The 12,623-nt window shown below is 44.4% G+C and overlaps 2 protein-coding genes across 11 annotated transcripts in view; one reads left to right on the forward strand and one right to left on the reverse strand.

The window, feature by feature from the left end:
• The window catches only part of FUBP1 (far upstream element binding protein 1), a 30,378-nt gene extending 27,567 nt beyond the window's left edge, over window positions 1–2,811 (reverse strand). For all 7 annotated transcript variants that reach the window (XM_055139289.1, XM_055139287.1, XM_055139284.1 and 4 more), the window contains exon 1: window positions 2,565–2,811. In XM_055139289.1, the coding sequence (XP_054995264.1) occupies window positions 2,565–2,684 (120 nt within the window). In that variant the 5' untranslated portion in view covers window positions 2,685–2,811. The remainder of the gene's footprint in view (window positions 1–2,564) is intronic.
• A 210-nt stretch (window positions 2,812–3,021) lies between these two features.
• The window catches only part of DNAJB4 (DnaJ heat shock protein family (Hsp40) member B4), a 39,735-nt gene continuing 30,133 nt past the window's right edge, over window positions 3,022–12,623 (forward strand). For 2 of the 4 annotated variants that reach the window (XM_055139297.1, XM_055139299.1), the window contains exons 1-2: window positions 3,022–3,307; window positions 4,915–5,133. The gene's annotated coding sequence lies outside the window, so the exon portion shown is untranslated. The remainder of the gene's footprint in view (window positions 3,308–4,914; window positions 5,134–12,623) is intronic. The other 2 variants (XM_055139300.1, XM_055139301.1) reach the window with 2 other exon arrangements.

A 12,623-nucleotide genomic window follows, 5' to 3' on the forward strand; every position in this document is an offset into this window, starting at 1 on the left:
GCCCTGAAAGAGGGAAGTAATCTGATGGTCTAGTAATGAGACATTTCAGAGCATGATAAAAATCTAGAAATTTCTTACTAAATCCCCCTCCCGCCCCCATACAGGTTCTCTAGTAAAAAGATCGGGCAGCTCAGAATAATTTACCAGATGCAAACACCAGTTAGGGTAAATGATATTGGTATTTATTAGGTGGGCCCATGATGACAAGCCAGTTGTTCTGCTTTCCGGCAAATAAAAGAACAGTACATCTAAAAAGGCCAATGACATCTATCAGTAGTACACAGTTCTTTCAGGAAAAGTTGTTCTTATACTTCCTCCATAGAAAGTAATACAAAATTCTGGACAAAGGTCCAAAACAAGGTTAAATGAGGATCTGGAAACATATCCTCTTAACAATAAAGAAAATAGGGCACAGACATAACCTAACTTGTCTCATCAGTCCCAGTATTATCTTTACATTCCAGTTTATCAAACAGATACAACTAATTCTTTAAAAGCAACTGCAAATGTAATTAGAGATTAATTGTAATTGTAATTCAAACCAAAAGCAAACTGGAATCTCGGATTTATTACCAATTCTGTAAAGAAATAACCTAATCAGTGTAAGAAATGACATCTGTAACGAATCATGTAACAGCATCAAGATAGAATTCTTCCATCTCTGTAGTTGAGAGAGAATCTGTATATTAAAAGAGGAGCTCAAATCATAGTTTAGCCAGATAATTAAGTACAATTTTCAATCCAACCATGGCTTGAACCTCTCAGGAGCCGTGACCACCTGTACCTCTGGTCATTCCAGTTCTTTCACCCCACCCAACACTTTTCCTCTGCCACGGCCTTCACTTTTGGTTTCCCCGACCGTAAATCTTTTCTTTGCACACGATACAACTAATGTATCTCCACTGGTCATTTTTGCCGCCACGTGCCATGCTTACTAAGTCCAACTCTGGCCGCTGGTACCCCTTTGCAGGGCACATAATTTGTGTCCTATCAATCTAGGTTCCGTGACGAGCAGTTTCCTAGAAGCCAAAAGTCCAGTATAAATTAAAAATCAACAAAACCCAGCATCTAAGTATACTGTGGCACAAATTCATTCAATATTTTGAGCAACTCAAAAACTTTGCTAACGCAATCTAACAAAACCCCGATGACGGTCCATTATGCCGCTATCTTAAACATATTCACAAGTAAATGTCAGTAACGAGGCGAGAAAAACCACTGAAATTGATACATTAATGACTTTTTTTTGACTAACCAAATAACCGATTTACAAGTTCACATCCATTTATGAATGTTGCCACACGGCAAAAACAAAAGCGATTTCCTACATTACTTGAGTCGGTGACTTTTTAGGTCGTTTCAAGCATTCTTTTTCTCCTCGAACTGGAGGGGGGAAAAAAAATAAGTTACCGGGAAGAGCGAATCCAATCAAAGCACACCACAAAACTGGTTTTATTACCAGCCTCTCGGGGCAAAACGGTCTATGCTCCGACGGGCACAGCGCAGCAGGCGAGAAGATTCCCCCCCGCCCCACACACAAATCCAAGTTCATGTGTGCGCCGTGTACTTTTCAGTCATAATTATGGGAAGAGCCTATCTAACGAGTACGGGCAAAAAAAAAAAAATCAGATTAAGTACAGCTTTCAAATTCCCTGCCGTACTTCCTCCCGCCCCTCCCCCCCAGATTTCGGTGTAGGAAAAGAGGCGCCTTCGGGGCAAACGCACGCAACCCCCGATACAAAGGGATCTGCGCCCAGAATCTGTAAGCCGTGGGGGGGAACAGATTCAAACTCGAGTCGAGAGAGACCGGCGCTGAGGCCATTTTGAGAGACGAGGGGGGGATGGGAAGCCCCGGCAGGACCCGAGGCCCAAGAATCCTGCCCCAAGGCAGGCGTCTGACTCGGGAGGCGGTGTGTGTGTTGTGTGAGTGTGTGTGTGTAGGGGGGGGAATCGCAGGGTCCAGGGCCCTTTCCCCGAAAGGGAACTTCGCTGAATGACACCAAAAACCGGGAACTGGCCGCGGTTCCCACGAGCAGGGAGCCACCGGGGCGTGCTCCCGACACCCAGGTCTGCCCCGAGCGCGGCCCCGGCACGCACCACTCCGCCGTCCCCCCCCCCCGCCGGACTCGGGCGCGCTATTGTGTGAGCCTCGGGCGCGCTTTTCACCCCCCACGGCAGACGGGGTTCGTCCCGAGTAAGAGGAAATTCACGCTCTCCCTTCCTTTGCTTCAGGAGTACGAAAGAAAGCGGCCAGGCCGGCGGGAAAGGGGGAAGCCCTGAAGGGGCCTCTTGAGCGGAGCACGCGTGGCGAGGTCCTGGGTCCCTATCACCTCCCGCCCCCGCCCCGAGACCCGAGACCCGGCTCCGGCCTCCTCCAAGGGCTACTGCCACGTGAATTCTCTTCATCGTTTTAGGGGTGTGTGTGTGTCTGTGTGTGTGTGTGTGTGTGTGGAGGGGGGTGTCTTTCTTCCCTCTTCCGCGTGCGCGCCAAGTAGCGGCCTACTCCGCCAGCGGCCAATTACGGTAAGCTGTCGGGATCCCGCCGCCGCGCGAACCGGACTTACCTGCCGGGCTCTCTGCAGCGCATCTTTGAAAGCATCGTTCACTCCGCCGCCGCCCCCGCCGCCGCCGCCGCCGCCAGCGGAGCCAGAGGAGGGTGGCGGCACCGTTGAGTAGTCGGCCATGCCTACAGTCTAGTGCCCGCTCCCGCCGCTTCGCAGAGACCTCCCAGCCAACTGCTAAGAAAGAAAGAAAATGGCGGCCACCGAGCCTGTATCACATTCTTGTGCGACCATCGTGCCGTAAAGGGGCGGGGACTGAGACGAGAAAATCTCGCGATGGTCCGAAAGCCACGCGCGGGCGCCGAGCGGCGCTGCAAGGGGACGGAGATGTCGCGAGAGGGGTGCGGGCGAGTTCGCGAGATTTGGTTTTGGCGCCTCCTTCGCCGCCGCGGGGCTCGGTGTGAGGCTCCGCGGAGGAGGCTGCGCTTCGGGGGCGGAGTTGGGGGAGGGCTCGAGAGCGAGACCGACGCCGGGACCGCGATTGGCTCGAGTGGGGCTGAGAGCGAAGGGGCTGAGGTGGTCGGTCGTCGCCGCGGGAAGGTAGTGGGGGCGAATTTCCCACCGAGGAGCGGCAGTGCCCGTCCGTCCCCGGGGGGGGGCCAGGCGGTGACGTCGACGGGCGTAACGGGCAACGCCACAGAGTCCGGAGAGCTCGGCGATTCGCCTTGGACGGAGCGCGCCCGGGACGTCGCGCTGCCGCGGAAAACGGCCGCCAGGCCTAGCGGGGATTCGGCATGATTTTCAGGGTAGTAAAGTGTCCCTGTTTTCTACATCTAGAGTGTCAGATTTTCTCAGTTTGATTTAGAAGCGGGGGGTTTGGGGGTTGAATTCAAGCCGCCGGGGTCGTTTGCAGAAACGGAGTTTACGTAACGGTGGCGGAGGCCGTGGCCGTGTGACCGCCCCGTTATCTCGAGAGCCGTGACTGTGAGCTGGATTTCACTGTTAGCTTGGCTTCCCTTGTCGTGTCTGTTCCTGCCCGTGTCTTTTTTTTTTTTCCTCCCCAAATTGAGTCTTTATAATAAAGAACGTTTAAGCATTCACTCTTGAACAAAATTGTGGCTTTTTAGAAAAAGTTGCCCCGCTCCCCAAACCGTGAGAGCTAGGATGTTTCTGAATTGTCATCCCAGGACGAGATTTAAGATTTTCTTCTCCTCTACTTGAATTCGCAAAGAATTTCAAACCTATCGCTAAGACCCTCTCTTCCCAGCATGCAGCACGTAATTTAACTTGCCTTCAGTGTCGTTCCCAGAAACATCCGGATGCATGAGGGATCGTTGGTTGTTCTTTCTCAAATTTCTTTTGAGTTCTTTTGACAACCCACCCTTTGGACTCTGGCAATTGACGTTATGTGCGTTGGTCGACAAGAGGACTTGATTTATTTGCTGTCTTTAGCGTGGCTTGTATGCTGTGTTCCTGAAAACATTGATGTCGATCTCCTCCTCGAGGGTCACCCCAAATGAGACCCCAAACTGCGGAAACGAACAAATGGCTCAACATTTTCTTCTGTTTATATCTCACGGTTTTTTATAGGTATTCATACAACTTGGAAACTTTCTTTTTTTCAAAGAGCAAAGTCAGGATCACATTCTGTGGCGCCTAAATTTTATTTAAATGAAACTTGGAAATTTTTATTTGGAAAAGCAGTGAATGTGTTGACCCATATATTAAAGCATAATCGGCAAAAAAGAGGACTAAAAAATATATTGGGTGGTATCATGAAATCTAATACTCCACAGGTAGCTATTGGATATGCCAAAAACAGTAACAACAAGTCTCACAATGAGACTTGTGCCCATTACTGGTGCCCACTCGAGCAAATTGATGAGTAATGGGATGACAGTGATAACAGATCATGAAGTCAAAGTTTTTCTGCTGTGTTTTAAGAAAACCTGTTAATCAAGTGGTAGTAAAACGGACTTTCGTATATTATTGATTAAACTTGCCATCTAAACTTTCTGATCAACATTGACCTTAACTACAAACTGACATAGTTTACCTCCAAACGAACTATTTCAGATGAATTAGTTTCAATTCAGACTGTTTTAATTGTGTCTAAACTTTGAAAATAAACCTCCATTTCTAGTTTTAAAATTAAAAAAAATTATTAAATACGAGTATTTTAGGATGAAGACCTATTGGATCTATCGTAGATAAATGTATGTTTTTAACATCAGCGTTATTGACATTTTCTCGCCATATCTATTTTTAAATGTGTTTATATTTCTTCTATTAAAGTGCCTTATAGTGGGCTTTTACACACAGGATAAATTTTTTTATACACTCTCTACCTGGTGAGACTCCTTAGCTTTACAGTCCTAGAGAGCAGCCTATAATTTTTTGTTTTGTTTTGCAGAACTCCTGTGTATTATATGTTTAGCAGCATCCTTGACCTCTACCCATAGATGCCAGTAGCATACCCTCCCCCAATTGTGACAACAAAAAATGTCTTCAAACATTGCAGATGTTTGCCCCTGAGAGGGTAAATCTCTCCACACTGAGAACCTCTGCTCAACCTTGACTTCTGCCCCTGGCTGTTTATACATCAGGAATATACATTTACAGTACTTTCAAGGTATATTTTGAATTGTTTCTTTTTACCTCCACTACTAAAAGTATCATCCCTTTTTCACTGTTACAGTAGCATTTTAATTTTCTGTTTCCACCCTTATAGCTCTATAATTTTCTGGTTTTGTTTTGTTTTGCTTTGGGACCACACTTGGTGGTGTTCAAGGATCACTTCTGGTGGGAACTCAGGGCACCATTTGAGATTCTGGGATTGAATCCAGATCTGACAATGCAAGGCAGTCAGTACATTTCTGGTTCACTATACCTTACTGGCTCACTTACTGGTTCACTCTACCGTACAATTTTGTACAGAAAAAATACGTACAGTTTCCAAAGTGACAGGAGCCTGGACGTACTTTACTAGGAGTGTTCTCCAAGAATAGTCATCAGTGATTGTGAAATTCAAAGGTAGTCCTTAGAACTCTTTATATAGCAACTTGATATTTTTTCCCATACCTGGCTGTGTTCAGGGTTTAACTCCTGGCTCTGCATTCAGGGATCACCCTTCATGGTGCTCAGGGGACTATATGTGGTGCCAGGGATTGAACCTTGATCAGCTGGGCCAGCTGTGTGCAAGGCTAATGTCCTACTCTGGCCTGCAACTTGAGTTTTTTGTTTTGTTTCAGTGTCGGGAACCTGACTTGGGTAGGTTGACAACCTCAAGTTTTTAATGATCAAGAAAGATAATCCTGGGGGCTCAGAGATATTACATGGGAGGGAAATTGCCTTGCACTTGCTGACAGGTTTAATTCCCAAGTTCCTTTTGGTTCCCTGAGCACCACCTGGAATGATTCCTGAGTGCAGAACCAGGTGTGATCCCTGAGAACAGTTGGATGTGGCCCAAAACAAAGATAATCCTGACCAGAGAGTTTGTCAACCAGTTTCCATCCCAGGAATCACATGGACCCTCCATGTCCTTGGTAACTTGGGACCTCACATGTGGTCTTGCACTGAATCACTTTGAATGATTCTTTTTGAAACAAATGATTTGGGACTATAGTTTAACAACAGATGTTCTTTACCTGTGTGGGGCTCTGGATTCCACCACTAGCACTAAAAAACATAAACCTACATTACTAGATTAGAAAAGTCCAACTTTAAATCCTTTCTCCTGGAGTAGCTGGAGAATTCCAAATAATCAGGTCGCTGTTGAAGCACTCTTCCTTCAAAAAGCATTCAACTGTTTGACTTCTTTGCTATTCAAAATGTTTGGGGTTTTTTTTTTTTTTTTTTTTTTGCTTTTTGGGTCACACCCGGCGATGCACAGGGGTCACTCCTGGCTCATGCACTCAGGAATCACCCCTGGCGGTGCTCAGTGGACCATATGGGATGCTGGGATTCGAACCCGGGTCGGCCGCGTGCAAGGCAAACGCCCTACCCGCTGTGCTATCACTCCAGCCCCGCTATTCAAAATGTTTTGTATTATACTTGCTACTACTTCCAAGGAGGGCATAGTATAAACCTTCATCTGTATTTGTCTTTAATCAGGTCTCAGTTCTCTGCCTCTTTAGTGACCATTTCTTTCCTTTTTCTAAAAAAAAAAAAACAACAACCTTTGTTTAGCTTTATTTATTTATTTTTTGCTTTTTTGGGTCACACCCGGCAATGCACAGGGGTTACTCCTGGCTCTGCACTCAGGAATTACTCCTAGCCGTGCTTGGGGGACCATATGGGATGCTGGGAATCAAACCCAGGTCGGCCACATGCAAGACAAATGCCCTACCTGCTGTGCTGTTGCTCCAGCCTCTTTAGTGACCATTTCTGACCTTGGGGTAGTACTGTAAGACATTCTTTTTATTCCATTATGTTTCTTTTTTATAGCATCTATATAAAGTTATATTGGATGTATTTGTTTATTATCTTCCATTAGAATATAAATGCTTAGAGAAAATGAATCTCATCTATTTTTCATTAGCTTCAACACATACTTTCAGCATTTCAGATATTTTTTGAATTAGTAACTATTGAAAATAATATTCCTGTACATTAGTTTTTGTGACACTGGGCAAGTGATTTAATTTATGTGTCTCAGCTTTCTCATCTACATAACGTTAATCTTGCCTTGCCATCCTTGAATGACATCTGTTCTTCAAAAAACAAAGTGGTATGCAAATGCAATTGACTTGTAATTCAACCTTTGGTTTTTAATGATCAATCAAGAAAAATAATCCAGGGGGCTCAGAGATAGTATAGCTGGGAGGGAAATTGCCTTGCAATTGCTGACAAGGGTTTAATTTCTGAATTCTTTTTAGTCCTCTGAGTACCACCTGGGGAGCCAGGAGCAATCCCTGAGAACAGCTGGGAGTAGCCCAAAACAAAGATAATCCTGGCCAGAGTTAGTCAACCAGTTTCCATCCCAGGAATCACATATACCCTCCAGCAATGGAGGGTGTGGCTTTGGATATATTCCACCCACAGCAGCACTTGCTGCTTGCCACCCAGTATTCATTGCCCCTTTGGTCAGCAAGAATTAACTAGGAGGGCCTCCAGGGCCTCTTGGGAGGCTCCTTCCCCCAAAGAAAATGAAATATTTTGTGGTACAATACTGTTGCAATTAATTTTGATAATTTATTAAGATTCTACAACAGTAACCAAGTTATAGGAAATCTATCCTGTGATGTGATTGTTATATATTTGAATTAGTTCTGGATCTACATAATCTTTTCAAAATTATTTGTACTCCTCCGTACATTGGATAATTTGACTGTAACTGATGATGCTATAATTTTAATTTGCTATGAAAATCCCCTAAAAGTACATTGTGTTACTATTTGCTTAAGAAGAGAAGAAAACATCTTTTTCAGAATTGGTGTAAAAAGACTTTTTGTTGTTGAAGGTGCATACGTCGGTGCTCAGGGCTTACTCCTGGCTCTGCACTGAGGAATTCCGTCCTAGTGGTGGTAAGGGACAACATGGCTTGCTGGGGATTGAACTCAGGTCTATGGAGTGCAAGAAAACACCGTACCTGCTGTACATCTCTCGAGCCCCCATGACAATGATTATTTCTGTGCCATCTTTTCACTAATGGATTTTTAAAATCTAGGTAAAATATGAACAGATTATTATTACAGCTTTTGGAGGGAAATAGCTTTTTAAAGTCATTTCAGAATGGCAAAATTTGTATAGGCTTTCTGCCTCAACTTGACTTAACTCCTGATAACTCTCATCATCATCATCATCATCATCATCATCATCATCATCATCATCATCATCATCCCGTTGATCGTCGAAATTACGAGCGGTCTTTGTAATGTCTCCATTTGTCCTAGCCCTGAGATTTTAGAAGCCTCTCTTTACTCATCCTTCCCAATGATGCTGCATTGGAGGCTCTTCAGGGTCAGAAGAATGAGATCCAGCTTGTTACTGGTTTTGGCATAGTAATACACCATGGGGACCTTGTGAGGCTCTCCCATGTGGGCAGGAAATTCCTGGTAGTTTGCCAGGTTTGCCCATAGAAGAAGTAGGCTATAAGATATCTCAAAGTGGCCTCGAGAGTCCAGGAGATTGCTTTTATGTGGATGGGATTACATGGGCTGGGGGCAGTCCCTGGGTGTGACCGCCTAGCTACTGGGACATGGGAAATCTGGGTGGAGGAGGCCCAGTCCCGATCCGAGCAGGCTTGGAAGTCTCAGCCCCGGGTCCCACACACCTGGGTTCCTCTGCCGGTACCTTCATGCGTGGGGCGCGTCTGAACATGTGAAGAGGGGCCTTGAGCTTGGCTGTGGCTAGGTTCCAGAGGTCTTTGGCCACTGGGAGCTCTGCTCGGGGTGGGAAGGGAAGCTGGAGCCCATCCCCTCTGAGGGGCCCCGGAAAAGACAGCCAGGCGCGTGGGCAAGAGTTGATAACTCTCATCTGGAAAATTTCGATAATTTGCGCTTTAAGCCCTGTTTTTTGCAGTAGCAACACATTTAGACCAGAAAGGACCAGAGTGATAGTACAGTGTGTAAGTCGCTTGCCTTGCACACCACCAACCTGGGTTTTATCCCTGGCACACCATAGGGGCCTCCAGAGCCTACCAGGAGTGGTCCCTTAGTGCAGAGCCAGGAGTAAGCCCTCAGCACCACCGGATGGCCCAAAAACTAAAAAGAAAAAGAAGGAAGAAAAGTGGTCATTTCATATAAAGGAAAGTGGTCCAAGATATCATGTATTTGATCATTAGTCTTAATGATATATTTCTTTATGACTGAGCTTCAATTCTATTTCAGTATGAGGTATTAAAGGAAGCATTTATATTTTAAAAAATTTGCTGTTTAAAAAAAATATTTGGGAGGACAGACACACCAGTAGTGCTCTGGTGCTATTCCTGGCTTATGCTTGGGAATGACCTCTGTGACCCTGGGAACTTGGTGTTGTGACAAGGATCAAACTTAGGTCAGCTACAGGCAAAGCAAGCACTATCTGACCCCAGAACGTTTGTTTTTTAAATGACAAAGTTGCTAACCAAGTGTAATGTTGCAATGTTCCAGAGAAAAACAGCTTGACCAGTGTCTGAAACTGGAGGCTGCCCAATTCCAGAGAAGAATCTGGAATTGGTCTCAGAGACTTTAGATGAAGATATGATCCATGAACCTAAAGTGGTTAGTCACAGCTTCTTTAACAAGGAGCATATCAAAGAGGGAGGTAAATTTAATTTGTTATTGAAAAAGAATAAATAGGAAAGGATAATTTTTTTAAAAAACATTATACATATTTATCTCTTTTGAGAAGTTGCATATCTTATCTACTCTTAGTTATCATTAATGTCTTCTTTGGTTTGGATGCCTGATTTGTAGCCTAGATTGGTAGAAGAACTGGTAGGACTGGTAGATGATTGAAAACTACTCATGCTGGACTGGAGAGATAGTACAGCCAGTAGGGTGTTTTTCTTGCATGCAACTGATCCAGGTTTGATCCCCTGCATCCCATATGGTCCCCTGAGCTCTCCCAGGAGAAATTCCTAAGTGTAGAGCCAGGAGTAACCCCTGAGCATCTCTGGGTATGACCCAAAAGGCCTAATGAAAAAAAGAAAACACTCATGCTAAATCCAGCCTTTCACATATCGTTGGCATTTCTTTGTTGTTTGTTGTTCTGGTTTTAGGCCACACCTGGAGGTTCTCAAGGGTTACTCCTAGTGGTTCTCGGGAAACCATATGGGATGCTGGAGATCAAATCTGGGTTGTTCGAGTGCAAGGCTAGTGCCCTGTCTGCTGTACTGTCTCTCCAGCCCCATCCTTTTTTCTGTCTATTCCTAAGTATGAGTTTCTGGATTTTTGCACTTTATTCTTTACTATAAACATCTTCCATATTACTATTCCCTGACAGTTCCTATTTATACAATCTAAAATTTTCAAATTTAGGAATACCTGTTTGTTCTTATTTACTGAGTATCATAACCTAAAATTATAGGTCATTTATCTGAAATCCTACTAAGTTGTTAAGACCTATGATAGTAGTATTATAGAATTATTATTTTATTATTATTTTTTTGCTTTTTGGGTCACACTCGGTGATGCACAGGGGTTACTCCTAGCTCTGTACTCAGGAATCACCCCTGACAGTGCTCAGGGGACCATATGGGATGCTGGGAATCGAACCCGGGTTGGCTACATGCAAGGCAAATGTCCTATCTCCTGTGCTATTGCTCCAGCCTCCTTTTTTCTATTTTTACTGCATGGCACACTCTAAAAGACAGGAGCAGTTACTAATAATTGCATGTGTGTATGTGTGTATATATGCATATGTATATATATTCAATATATAATACATGTTATGTATAATGGAAAGCACTGCAAAAAGTATAATATATATGCATATATAATGTATATACACATTTTATATACCATATGTATACATACTTTTAATATGTATACATTTTTTTTGCAGTGCTTTTCATAATTTAATCCATTGCCTTTGTTAGATAGACACCAGAGAAATAGTAGAAGCAGTAAAACACATGCCTGTGTAGAGTTGATCCAGTACTACGTGGCCACCCTCCCCTACATCCCACACCTGTAGCACCAATTGGATGTGGGCTTGATGGCCACCAAGCGCACGATCAGGTGTAATTCCTCCTCCTCCCCTCCATTTTTGCTTAGATACAGGTAGTTAACCAGCTTGCTCAAGGTCACAAGTTAGTGTTAGGAATATGATTTAAACACAGCTTGACTTAAAAGAATGGAAAAGTCTGTTACAGTTAGGCAGTGAGGGGCTGGAGCAATAGTACAGTGGGTAGGGGCACTTGCCTTACAGGCAGCCTACTCAGGCTCTATCCCTGGCATCCTATATGATCCCCTAAGCACTGCCTTTTCCTGAGTGCAGAGCCAGGGGTAACTCCTGAGCACTGCTGGGTATGACCCCAAAATGCAACCCCCCCAAAAAAAAAACCAAAACCCACCAAAAATTGTATTTCTTTATAGTTTCTAGGGTATGATTCATAGTTTGCTATTTCTTTGATTTTTAAAATATACTAGTTTTTACTAAAATGCAGGCCAAAATTCTGTATCAGAAGATAGCTCTTAATACAGGGTATAAAAAGGAAATTACAGAATTTAAAGTACACTGAGGATGTGGCTCATATGGCAGGGTATATACCTTATACATGTCATGCTCTAGATGTGATCACTGGCACAGTCAGTCAGGTATGTGTGATTCCTCCTCCTCTCCAGCACCACTGCTCAGGCACTACCTGACCCCCAAAACTATGAGAAGTGGGCTCCACAATGACAGCAAAATCCTGAAATTCATAGAAACATGATAGAAGTTGTTAGATTCGAAGGATTAGTAATAGATCTTCTGTATATAATGCTTTATAGTATGTGTTTACTGTGCAGACATGTATAACTTGCTAACTGTTATTTTGGGGTGGCTCCTAGCAGTGCTCAGGGTGTTGGGGTCCTGGCAATTTTCATAAACTGGATCAGAAGTTCAATGATATGCCCAAAGAATGTGGTGCTGTTGTGGCCCTGCAGTTCTGGAACTACTCAGCTACCCTGATGTTGCTTGGAGATGGAGGGATGGACACTATGAGTTGCTGGTGTTCAAACTTGGGCAGTCCATATTACCAGCTCTCCAGTCCCTAGCTTTTATTCTTTTAAATAAGATTCAGGTGTCCATGTGTTTGTAGTCCATATCACAAACGGTAAGCATCTTCAAAACAAGAATACAATGAATGGGGCTGGAAAGATAGTGCAGCTGTTGTGTAAGGTACTTGTCTTGAGTGGGGCTGACCCAGGTTCCATCCCCAGCACCACATATGGGCCTCTGTGCAGTGATCCCTGAGTGCAAAGCCAGGAGTAATCCCTGAACACAACTGGGTGTACCTCCCCCCCTAAAAGAATATAATTAATTTAGATTCTTTCCTCTATATTACCACACGGACTGGAGTGATAGCCTTGCACACGGCTGACCTGGGTTCGATTCCTCCGTCCCTTTCAGAGAGCCCGAGAAGGTACTGAGTATTCCACCCACACAGTAGAGCCTGGCAAGCTACCTGTGGCATATTCAATATGCCAAAAAACA

Source organism: Sorex araneus, chromosome 5, assembly GCF_027595985.1.
Source record: "Sorex araneus isolate mSorAra2 chromosome 5, mSorAra2.pri, whole genome shotgun sequence".
NCBI lineage: Eukaryota > Metazoa > Chordata > Mammalia > Eulipotyphla > Soricidae > Sorex > Sorex araneus.